At 50.7% G+C, this 22,830-nt stretch overlaps 1 protein-coding gene across 5 annotated transcripts in view; it reads right to left on the bottom strand.

Moving 5' to 3' along the window:
• Positions 1-7,987: 7,987 nt before the first annotated feature.
• FUBP3 (far upstream element binding protein 3) overlaps positions 7,988-22,830 on the bottom strand; it is a 40,236-nt gene continuing 25,393 nt past the window's right edge. For 3 of the 5 annotated variants that reach the window (XM_042052329.1, XM_042052330.1, XM_042052331.1), the window contains 8 exons: positions 22,432-22,532; positions 21,099-21,240; positions 16,343-16,503; positions 15,546-15,619; positions 14,959-15,035; positions 11,205-11,276; positions 10,371-10,498; positions 7,988-9,370 (listed from right to left, as the gene is read on the bottom strand). In XM_042052329.1, the coding sequence (XP_041908263.1) occupies positions 9,362-9,370; positions 10,371-10,498; positions 11,205-11,276; positions 14,959-15,035; positions 15,546-15,619; positions 16,343-16,503; positions 21,099-21,240; positions 22,432-22,532 (764 nt within the window). In that variant the 3' untranslated portion in view covers positions 7,988-9,361. Of the gene's footprint in view, positions 9,371-10,370; positions 10,499-11,204; positions 13,011-14,958; positions 15,036-15,545; positions 15,620-16,342; positions 16,504-21,098; positions 21,241-22,431; positions 22,533-22,830 lie in introns of those variants that run through there. The other 2 variants (XM_042052332.1, XM_042052333.1) reach the window with 2 other exon arrangements.

Genomic DNA, 22,830 nt, shown 5'->3' with positions numbered 1-22,830 from the left:
TCAAGTTATCCCGGGACAAAAAATAATAGATGCTCTTGAACCCCCTGCGGCTCTGGTGCGGACTGCGCTGAACCTCGCTCCCGGCTGCGGGGGATCCGCGGTGCGGGGGGGGGGGGTAAAAAAAGGTGGAAAAAAAATTCTTCCATTTTCTGTGTGGTTTTAAATATCCCCAGCTGTTTCCCAAAGCTTCTTCCCGGTCCTAGGAAGGTGCTTTGCTGTGTGCCCCCCGCCCCCCCTCGCTCTTCATTTCTCTTTTTTAATATCGCAGCTATCCCTCCTTTTTAACATTTAAGAGGAAACAAGTTTAATATTCATGGCTGTTAATAGAGAAGGGCCATTATCGCCGCCCCATTGTTCTGAGCCCCTCACAATGCTGCTTGTATTTTCATGTGTATATTCCCAAAGTTCCTTCTGAGCGTTTAGTGAGCACTTTAATATTCATGGGTGTTAATAGAGAAGCCCTCAGTATATTGGCATATTGTTGGGAGGTGTACATATTGGTCTGACTCTGAATAGCCACAGTCCTCTTTTCTTTTGCTCTGTTTTGCAGGGTTGATGGGCCAGGAGTAAATGGGCATTTTTCCCCCCCGTCTCCCCCTTACAGAGAGAACATCTTTATTCCAGTCCCAGACTTTCTGGTTTCCCATTCAGGACCCTCAGAAATAATGTCAGGCAGAAGAAAAGTGGAGCAAATCAATCTTTCATGGTCTTTTTGAGACCAATTTGACATCCATGGACTCTTCTTTTCTTTCACAGCCTACAAGGGGATGGTCAGGATCTGGACAAGGTTGGGGTCTGATGAGGGGAGACATGGGATCATAATGCAGCAAAGAGAGAAAAGAAAAGCAAAACAAGAAAAGATTGCAGGGATGGGGTGATGGAGGAAAAATGAGGGTGAATGACAGTGCAAGAAAGGAGATTAGAGCCCAGCAGCTGCTTTTTGGGGGGCGGGGGGGAGCTCTCTCCCCTCTTCCAGCCCTTCGCATGAATAGGATTTGAACAGAGCGGAGATTGATTTATAGTTATTGCAGTTGAACATTTATTGCTATTAAAGAGTGGCGGGGAGAAAAGAGAGAAAAGGGGTTTGAAAAGCTCCTTTCTGTATTAAAGAGGTATCAAATGAAGACTGCTGAGATAATATACAGTGGCCAATGGGAATTTGATTTGCTTTAAAATTTAACTCTTGTGGGGCCGCCGGGGATGGAGCCGGGATGCGGGGATGGAGCCGCCGCTGCCCCGGGCCGGTGCAGCCGCGATTCGTTCCTCAAACCCTGCATTCACTGCCCGGCTTCACTGCAAAGATCTGCGGCGGCTCCTGTGCGGCGGGGAAGGGCTGCAGATCGGAAGGAGGATTAGTGCTTCGTTAGCACAATTTTGTAATATTTTAATTTTCTTTTCCGTAGAGGGTGAATGAAGGAGGGATGCAGAGCTACGAAAATAACCGGCGCAGGGAAGAGCTCTTTTCGAAGCTGAGTTTTTCTTGTCCTAAAACCGGAGGTTTCTCCTCTCCGGCAGCAGAAACGCGATCGCAGCCGAGTCCCCCCGGGCGCAGAAAGGAGCCCATTGTTCAATGGGGAGAAATACATTTTTAGCGGTGATTGAAAGCTCCCCTCTCGTTTGAACTTTAGAAGAAAGTCCCTGGCAGGGAAGTGCATCCCCCTCCCTCTGCCCCAACATCTGTTTGGAGCAATCCAGGCTCTAGGGCAGAGCCGGGCTCTGCCCCCTCCCAAAGTCATTAAAAAGATATTAGTTGAGCTGAGAAAAGTCCAGCGCAGCCCCCGGTCCGGGGTGGGGTGGGGGGGTGGTATGTGTCATTAAAAACGATTTTGGATTTGCCAGCGCTAATACGAGGCGAAGGGACCGTGGGGTCCGAGTTCAAAAGCCGCCTGGCCCCCGCTGCCCCGCCGCGCCCCGCCCGCTGCCCGGTGCCCCGGTGCCCGGTGCCGGCGCAGGGCGGCCCGGCCGACTCCATCACCTGCTCCGTGCGCCCCCCGAGCGCCGGCGAAGCGGGACGGCGGAGAGCCGGGCTGGGAGCTGAGGCGGTCAGCTGCTCCGGCCGCAACTCCTGCGCCTCCACGGGCTGCAAATGCCCCGGGAGCCGGAGGGAAAGGGGGGCAGGAGGGATCATCGCACCCCTGCGGGAGCCGGGGGAGCCGGGGCAGGAGGGATCATCGCACCCCTGCGGCTGCCGCAGGAGCCAGGCGCCTCCGAAGTTGCTAAATGTGTCATTTATTAAAGCATTCAGGGGGCTTTTCTTTGGCGTTTGCTTGCAAACTCACAAAGGCCGAGCTGCTGTTTGGGGGTCTTTTCTGATGGAAAAAGGGCTCGGAGACCCCCGGCACAAAAGAAATCCTGGCAGTGCTTTCAATGGCCAGGACTCAATGAGGGGGACCCTGCGCAGAGCGGGCGGGGGCGAGGGGCCGCCCGGTGCTGCCTGAAAGGCAGGCCTGAATGTAATGGGGAGATCTGCGTTTATTTGTTGGGATCACATTTAATTAGCTTAGTACAACCCTTGAAAGACAAAGGGACCTCAATCTGGATCCAATCTGAAGCTCGTTTGGAGAGCGAGGGCTCCTGGAAAAGTCAAAAGAGAGAAAGGAGAAAGAAAAGGGAGTCTGGGAGAGAAAGGGGCTGGGGGCCCAGCCAGGTGACTGGCACGCGTGAAACAAGGGGGCCTTTTGGGCACAAGGCAGGGCTCAAAAGGGAGGGAGGAAAATAGCTTCTTCCTCAGGTTTTACCTACTTAAACCCCCTGAAGGGGCCGGAGCTGAAAAGCCTCAATGGGGGCTAAGGAGGCTGCAAAGCAAACAGCAGCACTGGAGAGGGACTCCGGCCCTGCCGCCGCAGCAGTTGGTGACACTCGGTTATGGGAATGTGCCCAAATGTTACCTGCGCCCGGGAACGCTCCCACCGGCGGAGCAGGGAGTGCAGGAGGACAAGGCAATGCCCAGGGTGAGCCTGGGCTGAGGGGTCCGGTGGATCCTTCACATGTTCCCTCTATAGGGGAACACCTGCGCCTTCACCCACCCCATGCAGCACCCCTGCATCATCACTCGGGGAGCTCCATCATGGGCTAGAGGGGCCGTGTCTGCGCTGGGACACCGGGGAGGGGTGCACCCCTTGCTTCAGGGCGGCCCTCAGCATCCCCCATCCCTGTGCCAGCACAGGGCACAGGCAGGTGCGTGGTGAGGGGGATGCGCTGCCACCTCCCCAGGGGCAAAAAGGAAGAGAGTGACCGTCCCCAAGGTGCCACATCCATGGATGAAGCTGAACGGCCCCTTGTTTCCCTCCAAACCGAGCACTGCTGATGTGTCCCTGCTGCCCTCCGAGGGCGCCGGGAGCGGTGGGGAAGGTTCGGGTGCCCCCGAGCACTGCCGGCCCCTCGGCGGTGCCCAGCGGCTCCGGGCAGGGAGGGTTTGGTGCGGTGAAGCCGTGACCCTCCCGGCCCTGGGCACGGCAGCTCCTCGGAGCCGCGGGCTGATTGCGCTGCTCGGGGAAGGAGCTTTAGGGCATTATTTGCCTCCATTTCACTCTGCGGGAGGCCGCGGAGCCGAGCAGAGATGCTGAGCGCTCTCCCCTCCGCTTTCTCTCGCTTTCTTGCCTTTCTCCCCCCCCTTCCTGCCCGTTAAGTCTTATTTCCAGGATTATTTCTGCGAGGGTGTCACGGCACGTAAGAGCAAGAGGAAGAAAACCACCTTCCCAGCTGAGTCCGAGCGGCCTCGAAGGGGAACACGGTTGTGGCGAATCGCGGTGGCGACTCCTCGGCCACCTCCGCGGTGCCGCGGCTCGGCTACAGGGGCAGGTGGCACGGGGTGGCCGGAGGGAGAGAGGGGGAATGTGGGCTGCAAAGACAGGAAAATCTCTGCGCCTTTTCCTCCCTGCTGGCAGTGACCTGGGGATGGGACAGTCACATCCCACCGGCGTCTGTCCCACATCCCGTCCCTCCTGCAGCACCAGCTCCAATCCAGCTGTGACCCGGAGTGGCGACTGCGCTGAGACATCAGCCGGGAGAGGTGCCCAAGGGGGGACTGTGTGGGGGTGTGTGTGGGGGTGTGTGAGCCCCACTGCTCCTCCTGCCCTGCTCTGCTCCCCACAGCCAGGGCCACGCTGGCCGTGCCTCTCCAGCAGCTGCCAAACCCGCGGGCTGCAGCGGGGGCATTGCAGGAGCCGGCTGCGGGAGATGGCAGCTAAGGCTGGGCAGGACCAGGATCTCAGCATCCAGCCACAGCTTCCCCGGTCCACGGCTGGGCAGCGTCGCCAGGGCCGGGGGCCACGGGGCCGGATGAGCCCTGGCAGCCCGGAGGAGGCCCCACAGGCGAGGTGGAGGACAGGGGTGGGTGACGGGAACGGGGCTGCCCGGCAGACAGGTGACCCCGGCGCGGGGCTGTGGAGTCCTCCCGCCGCTCCTGCCCTTCACCAGCCCTATTTCCCCCAAAACAAACAGAGCAGCAGCTCCAGCCTCCCCGTGGAATGACCCCGCGGCAGCAAAGTTTAATATTGCCTGGCGAATGATCCGAGCAAGGAGCCCCGTGTGGCTCACCGGGCACGGCCGCGCTGAGTGACGGCTCCCACAAAGGGCAGGGACCGTCTAATCCCCGGGACCGCGGCACCTGCACCCCGGCCCGGCCGGGATTAAAGGGGAGCAAGCCGGGCTCTGCAGAGATCAGAGGCTTCATTAGAGCGGCCTTGAAATAGGATTTCCTCAAGTGACAAGGGGCAGGGTGGGAAGATAATCTGGGGGGCTGTTGGTACCTGCCCCCATATCACCCCCAGAGATGCTCTTTTGGGTCGCCTGCCTTGAATATGGTGCCCCAGACCTGGAGGGAAGTGGCAGGGCAGACCAGGGCATCCACTGCTGCAAATCCTTCATCGCAGGGATGGCTGGTTCCCCTCTGCCATCTTCCTCCATCTCCAGCACCCACTGAGGAGCCACCCAGACAAGGATGGGGCTCTCTGCCCTCCCACTGCCCTCGGCTCTGGGGTCCACCATCTCCTCCTAGGACTCCCTAGACTAGGGAGCTGTGGCTCTTTCAACTCATCTTAACATCACATAACACTAATTTCTGTCATTAAAAGTTCTGGAAAGTTTCTTTTGTGTCTTTTCCAGCCTCATGAGAACAGAGAAGCACTGTCTGCCATGGCTACCCTGTGCTGCTGCTACCCACAGCAAATCCAGCGAAAAAACCTCCAAACCAGCCAATTGAAGGATAAAGAGCTCCCTGCATGGAATAAACACCCATGTGCTGCTTGACAGGACACACTGACACTGCAAGATCCCAATTCCTCACCCTGTGCCACAATCCTACAAACACCAACAGCCCTGAAAATCCCCCTGAGAGTGGGAGGAACCAGGTGAGTTTAGGGGAGAAGCAGCAGTGCAGGTGGGACCTTGTGAACATCCACATCCCGTTGGAAAGCTCCATGTTAAACACCAGGAGCTCTCGCCCTGACCACGCTGCCCATTACTGTAAACACACCATTCCTTTAATGCAATTAAATATTTAATACTTGGAGAATGGGAAAAAAAATTGTCCCACATCATCTTGTCTCTTTCAACAGTCATTTCAGTCTAACTTGCAATGGCCATAATGTAGTTCGTTCTCAAATCATGCAAAATTAAAGAAAGTATTTTAGACATCTCAAAGTCTCCCACTACTAAAAGAGCCTTACCTGTTCAGGCTCACTGAATATAGAGCACAGGAGAGCATCAGGGTCATCTTGGACTCAGTGAGATGCTTTAGCAACGGGGTTTTTAGGGCTGCTGCTCAGAAAGGGTTTGCAGAAGTACCACAAAAATGTCTGCTCAGGATTCAGGCTCTGCCTGCAGAGGGGGGTGGGTGCTGCCAGCTTGGGGAGTCCTGTGGGACACGGTCCAGACACCCACACACACCCAGCAAAGCTGTGCTGCTGGATAGACCTGAGATGGATTAATTCTGGGGGGAGCAGAGCCATCGTGTGCCTGAGCCAAGGACTCCGGAAAGCGACTGAGGGAAGGAGCACTCTTTGTCAAAGTAGGGAAGAACAGGGGCTGGACATCTCCTGCTGGGGCCGTTGACTCCAGTTTCTCTCTTCCCAAATGTCACACTCTGGAGGGCCAAGCCTTCCCCAAACTGAAGGTCTTCTCATGGGATCACCTCACTGCCCGTCAGGATGCTGTCCTGGCACGGCCTCGTGCTGGGCTCTGGCTCCGTGTGAGGAGGAAATGGCTGCACCATCCCCATCGCCGTTCACGGACCCCGAGGTCCCAAACGTGTCCCACCTGCCAGCTCCTGCACAGCCCTCAGGGACTGCTCCTGCTCCATGCAGCGTCCAGTTCCTGCCAAAGGGACAGACAAACCCTTCCTGCCTCAAAACCCAGTGCAGCCAGGGCTTAACCCACATTACTGGCGGTTAAATTTGCCCAGAGCTGAGCAGGAGATTCGGTTCCCCTCCTCGACACCAGGACTTGGCTTTGAAGGCACCACAGCATCTTCTGGGCTGCACCACACACCTGAGCCAGGGGACACGAGGAGCTGCCTGCAGACCCCAGACTGAAAAGTGAGGGGGCCTGTCCAGCCCTGGGGTGGGACTGACCATCAGACCAGTCCCAGGACCCCCTGGATGGACAGAGACCAGGAAGGCAGCAGGGCTGGAGGAGCATTTGGAGGAACCCAGGGGCCACCAGCTCCTCATGGAGTGCTGAGGCATCTCTGCCTCAAACCCTGCCCCTCTCCAGCCCGTCATGGACTCACAACAGTTCAACATCCGTGGCCTCTCCGCCCTGAGCAGGCAGCAATAATGGAAAACAAATTGGTGAACTTGGGAACGTTTCAAGCACTTCATCCTTCCAGGACACCAGACTGCTGATGAAACCTCAGCTTTGCAGGCACCATCTTAATGACAGGCCAAATTTCAAAGGCTTGCAAACTATTTCTTGTGCTGCTGCCCCACCCCCTCAATAAAAGGTTGCATCAGAAAGAGATATTTCCATAATTTATAGTACGGGCATTTCACTGGGGAGACTCACTCATCTGTACTTACAGATACATTTAAGAAAATGCATCCTCCCACAATCCTGCGCCATTTACGACTATTGGCACAATCTGTAATCCTCAGTCTTCAATTAAGGGACACCTTAGGGTTCATTATCACACAATTGCTCCCTGTGAACCATGCCAAATGCTGTTTTGGCACAGGGCTTGGAAGATGAATTAGAAGGAAGTCTTCTCGGTAATGCCCACTCCCAATTCCCATCAGCAGCCTTTATGCCCTCCTCCAGCCATTTTTTCCCCCCCTCTCCTCTCTTTCCAAGTGGCTTTTACTATCCCATCTTTCAATGTCTCTCTTGATTCTCTGGAGGTATATTTAGAGATGCTACATCTCCTTTTCTTCCGGCTCTCAACGTGCCTCCCGCTCCCAGCTTTGCAGATGGGATTTTCTTTCCTCCCTTCCCCCGTCATAACCCCCCGCAGCTGCCTGGGAGCAGGGGATGGAGCTGCCTTAGGTTGGAGGAGCTCAAAACCCACATTTTACAAGAAAGGGGCTCCAGTTATTGGCAAACTTGGCCTGGGCACAACTAAAGGTTAATGCCCTTAACACATCTGATAATGGCTGGAGCCACGTCCCTCCCATCCCTCTCCCAGTGGGTGCTGCTCCAGTGACCCCCTTGCAGGGAGGGATCCTGCATGGATTCAGCCACAAAGCTGGGGAAGAGCAACAAGTGCAGAGTATTAAAACCAGGGGCTGCCAACTCCTCAGCAATAAAACCTTTACAGGGCTGCAGAGGAAACTTCCCGGTGTTAACACGAATCCTCCTGGCCCAAACAGCGACAGGCACAGAGACTTCCATGGGAATCCTCGGTGTCACAGCAGCAGCAGGATGTGACAGTGACACAGTTTCTCCGGAATTAAGGCTGGTGCTGCCCACAGTGATCACCCCAAACGCCCCAGGACGCGGCACGAGGAGCCGGGATCTGCGGAGAGGGAACAATGGAGTCCAGGAGACGGGAAATACTTCACCCACAAGACACCTTGTGGAAATTTTATTATATAGAAGTGTAAAATGCAACTGTCAGTCAAATAAAAAGAACACTTTTTTTTTTTAAACACCATGCTCAACATTATCCAATCGCGGTTCTTTATAGTTAGACATTTCAAGCATAAGGAAAAATAAGGAAAGAACCCAAGAACAGTAAATTCAGTACATTTAAAAACGGAATGTCCCGCAGGGCAATTAAAAATGCAAGAAAAAATAGCTTCAATTCCGTTTTTCCTTTAAAAATACACTGTTATCTGTACAAGAAACACTACAGTAAACATCAGAAATCATATTATCCCTTTTATTAAATCAAAATTATTTAGCGCATACTGTGGTTAATACTAGATTCATTTATTTCTCTAGGTAATTTGACAAATATTAGATAAGAAAATATTTAAAAGAAACAAAAAAGCAAAAAACACCTTGGAATTAAAAAATAGTTACTACCTTTTATATGGTTTTATGTTCCACAGTGTTTGTTAAAGGTACTAATAGCAGATTCATTTTAATATTAAAAATAACAGTATTTATATTTCTGAGAGCATAGAAGAAGTTTTTTTTTCTTTTCTTTTTCTTTTTTTTTTGTTTTTTCTTTTTTTTAACAAGCTTGGAGGTCTTAGATACATAAATGCAACTAGCAATGGAGACATGAAAAAATGTATTGCTAAAAAAAATTAACACGTTTTTATATTACCCCTTTAGACTCTAGAAATTATACAAACCCTACAAAATGCCCCCCCCCGAACTTGCAAACAGTAACTGTTTCAAATACAGAAATCATATCATTAATTACAATACATATCATAGTTCAGTTTTTTAAAAATGCAATAAAATCAAAGACAGCCAAGATACAAGAAATTAGAAGTAAAACATTTAATGAATTTACATATTTAAGAATATTTAAATACTGTTTAAATTTTTTTTCTTTTTAAGATTTGTTACATACCACCTAAGACTTCCAAGCCACTCTTTCTGTTCCAACAGAAAAGATCGAAAATTAAAAGGAAAAAAAAAAAAAAACCACACAAAAAACCCACATATTGAAATGTCACAGCTCTGGGGTGCGTTTTGGTGCCTGCAAATTCTCTGGCTTCTCTCCAAAAAGAATCCCGGAGGTTTTGTTTTAATATAAATTTGGAAACAAAATTACCAGCATGTCCATACGTTTAGTACATTACTAATTGTTCCTGATTCTTAGAAAAGTTCAGTATAGATTATCCTACAGCTAGTGTTCCACAAACAGAAAAGTCTTCATCAAAATGTTGCAAATCTAGAAACCTCTGTTACAAAAAGGTTTTCTTCCACAACAATTCCAAGGAAAAAAAATTGCCACGAGGACCTTGTTCTACTGCTCCTGGAAAGAGAGAGGGGAGAAAAGGAGAAGTTACTGAGCAGCAGCAAATTATCAAAGCTGCCGAGCCCTCCTCCCCCGACACAGGTCTGTCCCCACTGCAGCGGAGTGGGAAACAGAGCTCAAAGGATGCTCCGAGCTGCCATCGGAGCCCTCTGCCCTAACGCTGTCCCAGAGCTCTCCTGCCCCTCACCAAACAAGATCCCTCTTTGCAGCGGAGCAGACCCGGGGAGGAATGAAGAGAAGCCCTTTTATCACCGCGTCCAGGTCACACTTGGCCAGCGCCCGCGGCGAGCGCCGGCACCGGCACCCGGCTCCACCTCGCCGGTGTGAGCCGAGAGCAGCTGCTGGGGGCCAGCATCCACAGCAGCCTCTGCTCCCGGGAGCCAGAGCTAAATGTGGAGCAGTGGGGACAAGTGTCAGACCACAGCAAGGTGCCCGGGTGCTTTGCCTTTCGCCGCATTGTTTGCCCCGCAGAGCCGGTCCTCGGGAAAGCACCAAGTGTGATCAGGATAGATCTCACACAACTCTCTGGTGAGCTGAGCGACAGCTGAGGGGAGATTTTACTCCAAAGCATTTTTCAACAGTTTTGGTCTCTTTCAGGACAGGGAGCTGGTGAGCACACAGCTCCCGTCCCAGCACGAGAAAAGGAAAAGCCTGCGCTCACAGTCCTGTGCTGTGCTGCCTCACCAGCTTGGCTTCATCATTCCTTTTACTTTAATTCCCCCAAGTCAAACAACTGCCTGGGAATAACTGTAACTATAAGGAAAGGCTCCCAGAAGAAACAAATAACCTCCCAGTCCGCTCCCAAAAAACCCTCACCCACCCTGTACAGGAACATAAGACTGATGTTGAGGTAACGCTTCTGTGATCACTTCCTCAGCCACAAAACATCTCTGCTTCACCATGTGAACCTGAAGGAGAGTCCCCCACCAGAGCAAGGCAAATATACCCAGTTCCCCAAGAGAAGGAGCAGAGGGGTTCGGGGAAGGTGAATACAGACCTGGCTGTGAGCCTGAGCCTGCCCTAGTGTCTGCCCGTAGTAGGCAGCCTGCTGTCGGTAATACTCTGCCCAAGCCATCGTGTAGTCCGGCTGAGAACTTGCCTGAGAAGCAGCACTGGCAGCATGACCTGCGGGGAAGGAAGAAAAAAGGCAGAGATAAGCAATTCCAGAAGCCCAAGCCCAGGCTTAGGATCTCCTTTTGTCAAGCTTACAGAAGAGCCAGCCCCATTCCGGCTGCTGCAGACACCTGACAGAGCAACACCAGCTCTGCTGCGTGGGACAGCAGGACGGGCTCCAAGCTGGACTGTGAGGGACAACAAGCCAAGAGCAGGCAGAAAGCACCCAGAGCGTTCCTGCAGCTACAGGGACAGGCTGACAGCCTGCACACCCCTCATCCTCAAAGGCCCAAAGCCTCCAGCAGCACCATGTCAAAGCAGGTCCAGAGGTCGGGATCATGCGCCCTGTAACACGGTGGGGAGAGCCAGGCCTGTGACTTTCCATGAGCTCTCCTACCCTCTCACAACCCAGCTCCAGCTTTCTGGATTTTGCCAGCATCAGTTCCTGCATGCTCGGTGCTTCCCCAGGCAGGCTGGCTGCAAGCGTGGGCACGAGGGGACCGGGGCTCAGCGGGAGCAGCTCTCCCGAGGCGCGACAGCACAACCGAGAGCTTTCTGTGGGAGCACTACATGCACCATCACCAACAGGACAGCACCAAAGGGGATCTGGAAAGGACTGGAAGCTAAAAATGGCAGGGATGGAGATGCAAGTCATCGGATTAGAGTGAACTCCTTGTAACAAGAGCTGATTCATCTCCAATACGCCTGTTTCACTCACTCTGTTTTTTGAAATACTCCTCCCATGCTTTGCTGTAATCGGGATGGCTGTTCTGCTGCTGGCTCTGTTGGCCTGTGCAAAGATGACAACAAGGGGCACGTCAGTATGGAACAGGTGACAGTTTCCAGCCAGTGACATCTACCTTTCCACTAGACAGGCCCTGGGTCTACCCCAGCTGCCCAGACTTGACACTTCAGCTTCCACCTTTCTACAGTGTTGGGCATCTTCAGTTCAGGAGAAGCTGAGAAAAAGCTTGAGTTCCTGATTTCACCTCATCTGCTGAAGGGCATGAAGCCAAATGTCACCCTGCTGGGACCTGCTCAAGCCAAAGCACGTGGCTGGGAACTGCCCAGTCTGCAATCAGCCACCCTGGGCTCTCAGACTGCTTGCATTGAGTGCAGGAGAGCTGGGACACCTGACACAGCTGAGACCTGTCACCTCCACAGAGCTGCCAAGGGGATGGCCATGTTTTCAGTCACCTCACTTGTTTGTCAGGGGCTGCATCCTTCACCCCCAGTCTCCTCAGTGGAGCAGAGCTGAGGGACCCCTGTGGGCAGTGCCCATCCACACGCGAGCCTCCAGTGGCATGACCTGCCACTCTGCTCCCGGCTCCTCAAGGTGCCATGAGCCCTGCACAGGGCACAGCCAGCCTCACTGCCCCCAGCACACACCCCAGGCATCACTGGAGAGGCAGCCACAGCATCCCCAAACAGCCATGGCTGGCTCGCGGTGTCATCTCCAGGCTCCTACGCTGCTCCAAGGGAAGCAGTGCCAGTGTCAGCTCACAGATCCCAAACCTTGGGCTCCATCTAGCACAGACTCCCCATCTTTGAAGCACTAAGACACCTTCAACCTAGCACATCTAAGGGTTCCTGCAGGGAGAGCCTGGCCAGCCGGGACAGAGGAAGGATACCTGCTCTTCCCATGCTTCCCTGGATCCCAGTGGGAGCACAGAGCCCTCAGTGAGACACACGACAAACAAGCAGCAAACACAGCAGCTGGGAACGGCAGAGAGGCACAGCAGGAGTGGGGAGCACGAGCTACTGCAGACAAGGAGAGCAGGCAAGGACAGAGGACACGCGTGGAGCAGAGCTCTTCCCATCCCATCCCAGCTCCATGCGCAGCCTGGCCCCGACGCCAGCCCAAGGGGGGCTTTGAAGTGGGGGGAAGGGGGAAAATAATACACTGCAAGTGTGAAGTGGGTGGAGGGAACAGGGCAGCAGTGTCCTGTCCAGGGGCATAAAAGCGGGTTAAAAGACTTGACCAACGCTACAAGTCAGGACCTTTTCTGGCAGAGGTCAAGGCTGCCTCAACTGTCCACCTGCTAATGCCAACAAAGGACCTCCTTCAATGCCTTTTCTTCTCGGAGAATTACAGTCCGCAGCAGGCTGAAAGGACACGCAGCTAAATGCATTTCACAGCAAAATGTTTCCCCAGCCAGTTAATTTATTTAAGATGGGGGAAGTAATTAAAATCTAAATACATGTGTAGGGGGTGGGGGTCTGCCCCTCCTCCCACAAGGAGGGCACTCGAGGCTGTCCCCGGGACGCCGGCACTGTGACGGGGCTGACAGAGCTGTCACACACAGGCTGCAGCACTCGGGCAAGGAACCCTGCACAAGGCTGTTTTCCAACTAAGAAGCGCAAAAGCAGGTATTTACCTATTTCTTACAATAATCCTCCTATGCCTTGGTGAGCTCCACCTGGGCTGCCTGGGCACCGCTGCAGCCGAGGAGAGTGGTGAAGGTTCTGAAAGCGTTATGTGTGTGTCCTCTCTCCACACCCAGCCTGCCTTCAGTGTGCCTGGCTACAAACAGCAAGAGGGAGCATCCTAAGCACACACGGAACTAGGGAGCCAACATTCTCCATCACACTCAACAGCAGAAATAAAACATCTGCCTCCAAAAGACAGCAGTGTGGGACTAAAGCCACACAGGGGAAGGACAATGACAAGGCAGGAAGCTCCAAGGGTTTTTGGGAGCCAGCTGAAACCTGACAGTGCAAAACTGTCATCACTGGGGTATGAGCTGCATTATTGCTCATCAGGGGGCTCAAGGGGGCTGTGCTTCCTACACCAGGCTCCAAAGCCAGGAGGGGTGAGCCTGAGACATGATTATCTGCTGCAGGAAGGGAGATTTTTCTTTCCCCAGTGACTGCTGGTCAGCATGAGGGGATGTTTCAGGAAGCTGAGAACAAAGTTAAGTTACCAAGGTGAGTTTCGAAAGGCACCTTGCAAGGCAAAGAGCAATGCAGCTTTGTAAGCATTTATTCCAAGGCTCCATGGGAGATAAAAGTTAAATTTTTTTTTGTGGAGCTTTCCCTGCTGCACTGACTGCTCTGCTTCCCAAAGCTCAGGGAAGAGGAGAGCGCTTGGCGTGCAAAGGAAAGGAGTAGAATAACAATTTTTCCTGTATAAAACAAGTTAATGAGAACATACTCTTCTCCAGTACCACACCATTCCACTCCTGTACAGAAGAAAAGTCCATTGAAGCCCACCACTGCATTTTAATGTGCTGAAAACAGAACAACTCCTGACGTTCTCCAAGACCCCTAGTGCTCAAAGGAAAACTCATCATTTCTAGACTGGAATTGCTAAGAGGCAGGACTCATCCAGAGTTTAACACACACTTCCTGTGCAAGCTTCCCATGTGCCACCACAGCACACATTTCAGAAGTGCACCAAGTTAACAAAGCAGCACTGAGATTTCCAAATTTCACATATGCACAATTTCATAAACACTCAAAGGTGATTAGTGTTACAGGGAATCACAAGTGCAATTGCAGGCATTGTCCCTGCAATGATTCTTCTACCTCAGGCACTTCCAAGAGAGGAAATTTATACCAAAGTTCATTATCTACTTCATTGCTAAATCAGCCTTAGCAGGGAAAAGCATCTGCCATTAACCCCCCTTTTAAAATTATCCCCCCACATACCTTTTGGTGCTTAGCTTTAGTTTCATGAGACCAGACCATTTAAAAATTCCTATTTCTTGAAAAATTGTGACTGCAAGTGTCCTTTGGACATTACCACCACCATGTGAGCTTTGAGATTACCAAGCAGACATGAATCTGCTCTGTTTAGGGCAAACCATTCCTCTGGCTGCTGGAGACACAGGATGATGCAGCTACAGCCATCACCACCAGCATTTACTACTTGAATTATTCTGAAAAGGTGACTCCCCATTCCAAACTGCTCAATTTTGACTCAAGAGGCTTTCAGGAAAAAATGACCAGTACAGGAGCCCTGCCTAACCTTCCTTCTATTTCCTGCATCCCCTTCCCCAGTCATTACATCAGTCTGGAATTTGAACAGCAAGAAAAGCTCATAAGGAACAATTAAATAAGAAAATAAGCAATAAGTGATAAGGTCAAGAACAAAGAGATGGGAGAGCTCAGCACCAATAGTGTGCCTATTAGGGCGAAGTGTGGTTGGCAAGTGCTTGCCTGGAGAATCCTGGGAGAAGAGAGCCGGAGGCAGGAATGCTTTTGTTAGAGAGGAACAGACAGCAAGGACCAAGTTTCTACCCAAAGAGCAGAAAGAGGCAATAAGCAGTTAAGCACATAAAAAGCAAAAGTTTTCCAAGGCCTTCAGCTTGTTCTGAGCTCAAACACCACCACATGCCTCCACACACCTCTTCTGCTCAGGAAACCATTCTGCTGTTTTCACACACGTGGTCTCATGGGTGAACTTGCCCTTTGCAGGCACAAAGCAACAGGAACACCAACCCTTCTCCAGCCCAGGTCCTGGCACTTACTTGGGACTTGTTGTCCAGGCTGCTGCCATGTCTGGTAGGTACTGCCCCAGCCCTGCGTCATGAACGCCTGAGGACCACTGCAGAGGACAAAAAGCCATGCTCAAGTAGACAATAAAATACTTACCAGGCCAGAGACATGAAGCTGCCCAGAGAAGAGAAGTTGTCACTTATAGTCAGCAGCTGCTGAGCAAAGAGGTGAACACGGGAGCAAAAGGAAAGCTGTGCAGGTGTGAACTGTTATGTCCTGCCTTGGTATCAGTCTGTTCATGAAGCCAAGGTGAAGATACATCACAATGAACAGCACTCCTTGTGCTCTGTGCAGCTCAGGCTTCTTCCCATGCTCTCACTGCACTAGAGACAGGAATTTTGGAGATGCCAATACCTACCTGCTTTATTATTTAATAGATGAAATCTTTCCTGTAGTCAAGCTTAAAGGATTGAGCTCACTTGCTTTTGCTTCTGAGTGCTCAATCTTGAAAAGGCTCCACTCATACCCCACCCTTTCAGGGCCCTCCACCCTTCTCCCAGCACTTTCTAGCTCCCAGCCATTCCCCCCAGCCCACGGGTGAGGAGGTGCAGCAGCTTACTTTTGATGAGGTGTAGCAGGTGCTTGGCTGAACGGACTTTGACCAAATCCTCCAGGTCCACTCATGCTGGTACCCTGTCACAGAATCCACAAATATTTAATGCTAGCTCCAAGTACAGGGTGGAGGCAGCTACTACGAGTAGTAAGAAAGGAGAGAAGACAGCCTGGGACACATGGATCCTGAAGTTGGTATCAAGCCTTCTCCTCTCAAGCAATTCAGCACAAAGGCAGCTTTGCCATGCCCCAGTTCAGTATTTTCCATACTTTTTTACCAAACTCTTCCCCATTCAGTGGTACTGCAGCCTGACATTATTAAGCTTCAATACCACAGCACTGTGTTAAGTGTAAGATAAGTCATCCTGAACTTACTGAACAAGGAGTCGAGCGTTTTACTTTCAGGACAATGCTGCCAGGACTGGGTTATTCTCACACAGCGACACTATTGTCTTCCTTTCAAAAATCTCCTTTGACAGCCTTTTCATACCTTATATTGCTGTTCTTCCCTCTCATATAGCTGTATACACTACCCAGCATTATGTCAACAGTCAAATCCTTCTGGGACCACAGCAAAAATTAGCCCAATGGATGCTGGAGGGCCATCAAGCTCAAGCCAGCTGCTAAGAGGCAAATGGTTTTGAAGCTGAATAATGCAAACACGCGTGTTCTGTGCCATCCTGTGAGTCCAGGCCTACACGTACCCAAGAGTGACAACAGCACGTCTGAGAGGGACGGAGCAGGAGAGCAGAGATGGAACTTACACCAAAAGGGACAGAGCAAGAGAGCAGAGATGGAACTTACACCAACTTTCTCATCTATGAGATGTCTAGCGAGCTCGATTTGCTGGGGGACCCCTCTGATTGTGAATATTCGTACGCCAGGATCTGTGTTCGGGGGTGGGTTTCTCTGCAGCTCCACGTGCGCTCCCGACTGCTGGTTTATGCTTTTGATGTTCTCGCCACCTGAGAAGAAAGCCAAGACATAAGGAGGGATATTCAGCATCTCTTGCCATAAAACCATATCAAAGTCAGGTCCTGGGAATGGGTTACAGTTTCAGCTACCTTCTGTGTGCCTCGGGAGAGGTGGGCTGAGGATGGCAACAGCAAAAGAAACCACAGTACATGAGCTCATACTGCTCCTTTAATCTACCTCACAAACATAACCCGAAACCTTGAGCTACTGTAAGAGTTTTCAGGGTCAAGGATGATGCTGCTTAAAGAACACACAAGCCCCGCTATGTGCCCACTGCCAGGCTCCCAACAAGCTGCAGCACGACTGGGACACGCTTTGATAAAACAGATGCAAAACCTGCACTGACTGAATTCTGTTGTTCTTGCACAGCTGTTCAAATCCTCCAAGAAATGAAGGTCACCTGCAATCTAAACATGCTGGCTTTTCTTCTTTTTTTCCATCACTAAGGCAAAAAGCCACCAGCCACATAACAAAGCTCAAGCCTTCTCCCAAACATGTGCTGTTTGATAAACCCATCAGGTTTATTGCCTTAAAGCAGCCTCTGCTTACAAGGCTTCCTATTCACCCTGCAGCCACACATCCCTCCACAGCCACGGCAGCACACGATTCCAGGCTGTCTCCTGCTATTTCAGAGTTAGCTGTGCATGCAGTGAACATGTCTGGCTCGTTTGCCATCTGGATGCACAAGAGCACAGGAGTGCTTCCAGCAGGATGCAGCAGGGCCAGTCAAAGTGGATCTGATTTCCTCAAGACCTGCTAGGTCCCGGTCTCTTCATGAAATTTGCTTAACAAAAGCCTCAGCCAATGTTACAATGGTTCAATTCTTCTTTTGGAAGCTCACACAACTTACAGACCAGCTCCACTCAACTGGAGAAATTAAAGGGTGTGGGGAAGGAAGGGGTTTTACAACTTTTAAATTAAAACCAAAAAATCACCAGCTCAAAGGATAGACAGCAAGCAGGACAGAGAGCAAAGGAAATGAACCAGAGATTCTTGTTTGGTTTTCATTAAAAAGAATCTCCAAAAATAAACGCCTCAATTTTGCTCACATTTCCATCTCTATACATCCAGCACAACTTCAAAACAAACTGTGGATGTTGCAGACACTTGTTCATTTCATTGTAATGGACTCATGACCTTTTTAACATTTTAAAGCCTTCTTGGGGAAGGGAGGAGGAAAAGTTGCCAAAGGGCAATTAACTCTTTCTAAATGAATTTTTGAAGATGCATTTAACAAAAGATAATCATGTCACATCCCTGGGCAGACAACAGGGATTGTACTGTGCAGCCAAAAGCCAACCCACTTACTTTCAGTCAAGCATGGGAAAGGAGTAAGATGAAGTTTCAAAACCAAGGGGGTTTTTTTGTGTCATGCTTTTGTCTGATGCAGATTTGTTCGAAGCTCTGGTTTTTACATATCGAGGTGAGATCTGAATCAACAGCCATTTCATCTGCTTAGTGAAAACAGAGGACCCTTTCAGGCAACACAATTTGAAGGAACGGCACAACTTCTTTACTGGGTGACAGAGGCACAACCAGAGGTTGCTACTTGCACTGCAGACTAGTTTCTCCTTCCAAAAGGGGATTAAAAATCGAAGCATTCTCAAACTGGAAGCAAGGAGAATACAGATTTCAAATCATTGCCCCATTTAGCATTCAGCACCAAGCCTGTGGTTGTTAGGCCTGCTTCTACAGCAGGTCCCTCCTACCCCACACGGCAGAATTAAGTCAGCTGCCTCTCCAGGTTTGGTGGGAGACTGCAAGCTCCTACCCCCACACCAGAAGGACTCAGTGCCCTTGTCCTCTTCACCCTGCAGCCTGGTACATGTCAAAGTGCTCCCTCCCACCCAAGCTACCCCAACCCAGCCTCCAGAGCATGCAAATGCCGTGACGCAGCCGCCGGTGCCGGAAGGAGTTCTCTTCCCCACGGTGAGGTGACCCGCTCAGCACATGGTGGCTGTCTATAGAGCATTCATCCCGCTCCATTCTTCCACCTGATGGGGGGCAGGAGCGATCCAGGAGTGGCCTCCCGGCTGGACGTGAAATCCTAAAGCAATTAATCAAACCTGCTCAAAGGCCGAGCTGACAAGAGCCAGGCCGGCCGCGGTATCTGTCAGGATTGCCGTATTTATCATGGAAATCCAGGGGGGCCCAGGGAGGCGGCGGCTGTTTCCAAGCACCACCAAACACAGACAGAGTTTGACATGTGTATGGCGCTCGCCTCCACCCTTCCTCAGGGCCTTTGGGAAAGAAAAGCTGCACCTACCCACCCTCTAGAGGAAAAAGCCACGCGCAGGATCCGCAGGGAGCCCCACCGGCTCCTAAAAGCTCATGCTCCCAAGCTGCGATGTCCACAAGAAAAGGGCACTAGATCTTCAATCATGTATGCTGCAGAAATTGAGCTGAGAAACTTCCCAGCCTCCCTCTTTTTCCTGCTTCTTGAGTGGTTATGTGAAGCTGCGAGCACAGCAGCAGTTACCAGGTCAGATCACACACACCACATCTGGGTGCCCAAGGCACTTGGGTCAGCACCCTTTGCTTGGGTGCTGATCTCGAGACCAAGCTGATGGCCCAGAGGCCTCAGCCAAATTTTACAGGGAAGGCCAACAGCCCCATCCTGTATCACAGCAAGGTAAAACACCCAACAGCTGGAAACTGCTCAGAAACTGTCAGTGAGAGCAAAGGTTTTGTAACTGGTCACTGTTAAGAAAACCCCACTAAGATCCCCTCTGCTCTGCAGTGTCCCATGAGGGGGAGGAAATAACAAGAACTGCCTGTCTTGAATCAGTGTGTGGAGAGTGTAGCACATCCATGCTGGTCCAGACCCCAAAAGGCAATGCTACAGCCATCACTCACTTGACAAAAGTGAAGGCTGCAACAGCCTAAGAGCACAGGCACTGTGAGAACACCGATTACAAGGTGGTATTACAATGCTACAGCACTCAAATCACCATACAACTAGTAATTAGTCACTCCAGAAAGCTTCTGATCTGGCCAAGTAAGAATCCCGATTTTGCTGTTGTGGAAACAAAGGTAAAAAGCCACCCTTCACCCCCCAGTGAGGCTGCGCCAGGCCCTGCACTTGAATGCTGGGACATTCACTCCACTACCTGCATTTATCTTTTCAGCACACAGTGCTCTCTGTAGTCACAAATGCTCCACTTCAGTGCACTGCTGAACAACAAGTGACCTTTTCTGATCCTTTATTAAAGATGACTAATGGATACAGCAATAAAGTTTCATTATAATTTGATTTTTCAGCACATATAAGTCTCACTCGTGGGCTTAAAATTTACTTTGCTTGATCTTTTGGCCAACTGGACTGTTCAGTGAGGACAAGCATAATCATTGCAATTTCTGCATAATGGGGAAAGCAGGTGGTTTTTCATACTGAAATAAGTTTTCAGGTTTGTGAACAGGCTTGTGGCAAAAAACAACATCTGAAAACAATTGCAGATGCAGGGCTGACCTGCCCGTGTCCCTGGGCAGGAGGTCAGGGTGCTGTGGGGACAGGCACATGGCAGGGAACAGCAGGGATGTGCAGCAGGGAAAGAGGCCACAACAAGGCTCACCACAAGCTCCCTCCTGCCCGGAACACTCAAAGCCACTGAAACTTGGCCCAATGCCCTCAGGTCTCTGCCTCCTTTTCTGCTGTAACTTATCTATTCCTTGTCTATTCTCTGCTGAGGCTGAAAGCCAACTGTGATTACTTAAATACTGGTCCAGGCATATGTCATTCATTCTGAAATAAGCAGATAGAAAAATGAAGCACCACCTTTGATAGGTCAGTGCATTAGCTCAGACGCATCGCAGCAGTTCAGAGCTAGAGAGCTTGTCTGCTCCTGGCTCTACCCAAAGTCCTGCCACAGCCCCACGAGCAGCTCCTGCTCTCTGACAAACTGAGTCTGCTGCTGATGCTCAGTTTCATAACCATCATGGGGTTGTCCTGGTTGAGAGGATGACTCCTCATCAATCTCCTTAGCATGGAGAGATCCCCACTGGCCAGGCAGCCAAGGGGCCTCCATGGCAGTGAACATATTCAGCCAAGTGGCACAAGGTGCACCAGGCTGCTGTGCCAGGTCAGGTGCCAGCACAGAGGCAGACAAATCCTCCTACTTCCTTCATCACACACTTCAGGTACGTGGTTGGAAGCACCTACTGTTATTACCACACTCAGAGACCTTCCATTTCCTCACACAGCACTCACAGAAATCCAGCACGATGAAATGACTGTTCTGCTTGTCCCCGATACACCGTCCTTCAAACGAATTCTCTGTAAAAAGAATCCACAAACGAACCTGCCTTTTCTCAGCCAGCTGCTTGTTATAACAAGCTTATTTGACAGCTCTGCATTAAGAGCCTCTCTTACAGCTTGTGAACAAGGGCCTGGAGAGTACAATTATGAGTGAGAACACCACAAAGAAAACAACCACAAGCGCTTTCAGCTTATTCCTATGCTGCATTCACCGGGCACTAAACACCTACAATCACAGAAAACCCCAAAGTTCACTGTAAAGCAGCAAGAACATGACCATCCTGAGACAGGAGGATTGCAAGCTGTGATATTTGGAGTCACCAAACCCACCTTTGCCTATAACAAGGCCACACTTGTCAGCTGGAACAGTGTAGGTGATTTCCTGCATGCCCCCAGGTGTTCCAACACTCCAGTCTCCACGGCCACGACCTCTTCCTCGGGCAACAGCCAAGCTTCCAAAGCCATCTCGTTCCTTAGAAGGCAAAACATGTGTATCAGTATTTTTGTGCTGGCCCCAATGCACATTAAAAACAAAATAAAGCAAGGTAAGTTAAACTGCCTCATAATCAATGGCATTGAATTGAGATATTCCTGAACCTCAGTTTCATATTCAAGGTTTTGAAGTAATGTAGGTTACAGCTGCCTTCCTGATTCAGGAAGATATTTGTATTTTTAAATGCATGCCTTTACATCTGCTGAAACAAACCTATAAATAAGCATCTAAAGGACTAAAGAACTTTCAGTTTGTGATGGGGGCTCTCTTTAGAGCAAACAATGTATCTTGGCACTGACAGACAGGAAAGTTGCTTTCAAACCCTTTCAAGTGTCCTCCTGCTGGAATTATTCAGCAGAAATGCACATTTTCCAAAACGTCCAAAGGAAGCTTTTAAGTTCAAAGACACCCAAAATAGGTATGTCCTTTAACTAAGTGATTTCTCCAAATGCCATGGGCAGTCAGAGGCTACCACATTTAAGTAAATTATTACAGCAAATTATGAAATCAAGTTTTCAAACCAGGTATTGGGGCAAGAAGAGATATCAAGATGGACAAATTATGGACCTCATTGGACAAATTACATTCAGGTTTCTGAAATGGCCTAAAGTTTTCATTTCTCATACTACAAAGGGAATATACAACCTCCTTCCAGAGCCTGCCCAAGTACTTCAGCTTTGTACTTCCTGCTCTTGTGTAATGCAGTATGTTGGTGTGTCTTAAGAGCACAGTGACACAATGCCTGAGCACTCATCACCTTCCTGTGCCTCCACCAGACCAGAGGACTGGAGTCTGAAGAAGAGGCACCACTGAGCACTGGCAATGCTCTGCTGTCTAAGCAGAGCCTCCAGTCACTGATGCTGATGGACTCCATTCCATCACATCACTGTTTCCAAACAACAACAACTAAAGAGGAGATAGATGTGGAGCTGTAATGAGGCCTCATAGGCCTGGGAATAGAAGACCTTCCCACAGCTCAGTTAGTTGACATTACATTAAAAGAACTTCCACCATAAACAAACAAACCTCAAATCTAGCAGCTCTGGGCAGCAGCATGTGTGGCCTACCAGGGGAAAATTGAACACTGCTGCTTTTCAGAAGATGGCTCCATCCCTCCATCCAGCTGCCTGCATGCAGCCTGCATTCCCAAAAAGCACTTCCAGAACCCACCTGTGCCGTGAGGATGAGCTCACTGATGATGTGTGCTGCGTGCTGACACCGATCGGGGAGCCCCATGACCTGTGCGACTCTTTCAGAGCTAATCCCATCATCTGTGGAGAGAGGTGGCAAAGACTAAATTAAAAGCAGAAAACATCCACTCGCCAACAAGAGCTTCCTTCCAGCACTGCCACTGCTGGCAGCGTTTTCACACCACAGAACTATCCCAGGAGCTACCGTTTCCCTCCACCTTCAGCCCCTCTTCCCTGGACTGAAAGAAGGCAAAACCCAGCCCACACTGCAGAGGGAATGACACTCAAAAGGAAACACTTCCAAATGTCAAATATCCATGAAAGAGACTGATATAATTTTAAGAGGAAAAGGCAGCTTTGATAGGTGATCAGACAGCCA

The sequence above is a fragment of the Corvus kubaryi genome, unplaced genomic scaffold (genome assembly GCF_017639235.1).
Source record: "Corvus kubaryi isolate FWS band 111438036 unplaced genomic scaffold, C.kubaryi_AGA036_p1.0 78, whole genome shotgun sequence".
NCBI classification, from domain to species: domain Eukaryota; kingdom Metazoa; phylum Chordata; class Aves; order Passeriformes; family Corvidae; genus Corvus; species Corvus kubaryi.
Note: the sequence above shows the minus strand (reverse complement) of the source record. Positions and strands in the feature narration are given on the sequence as shown.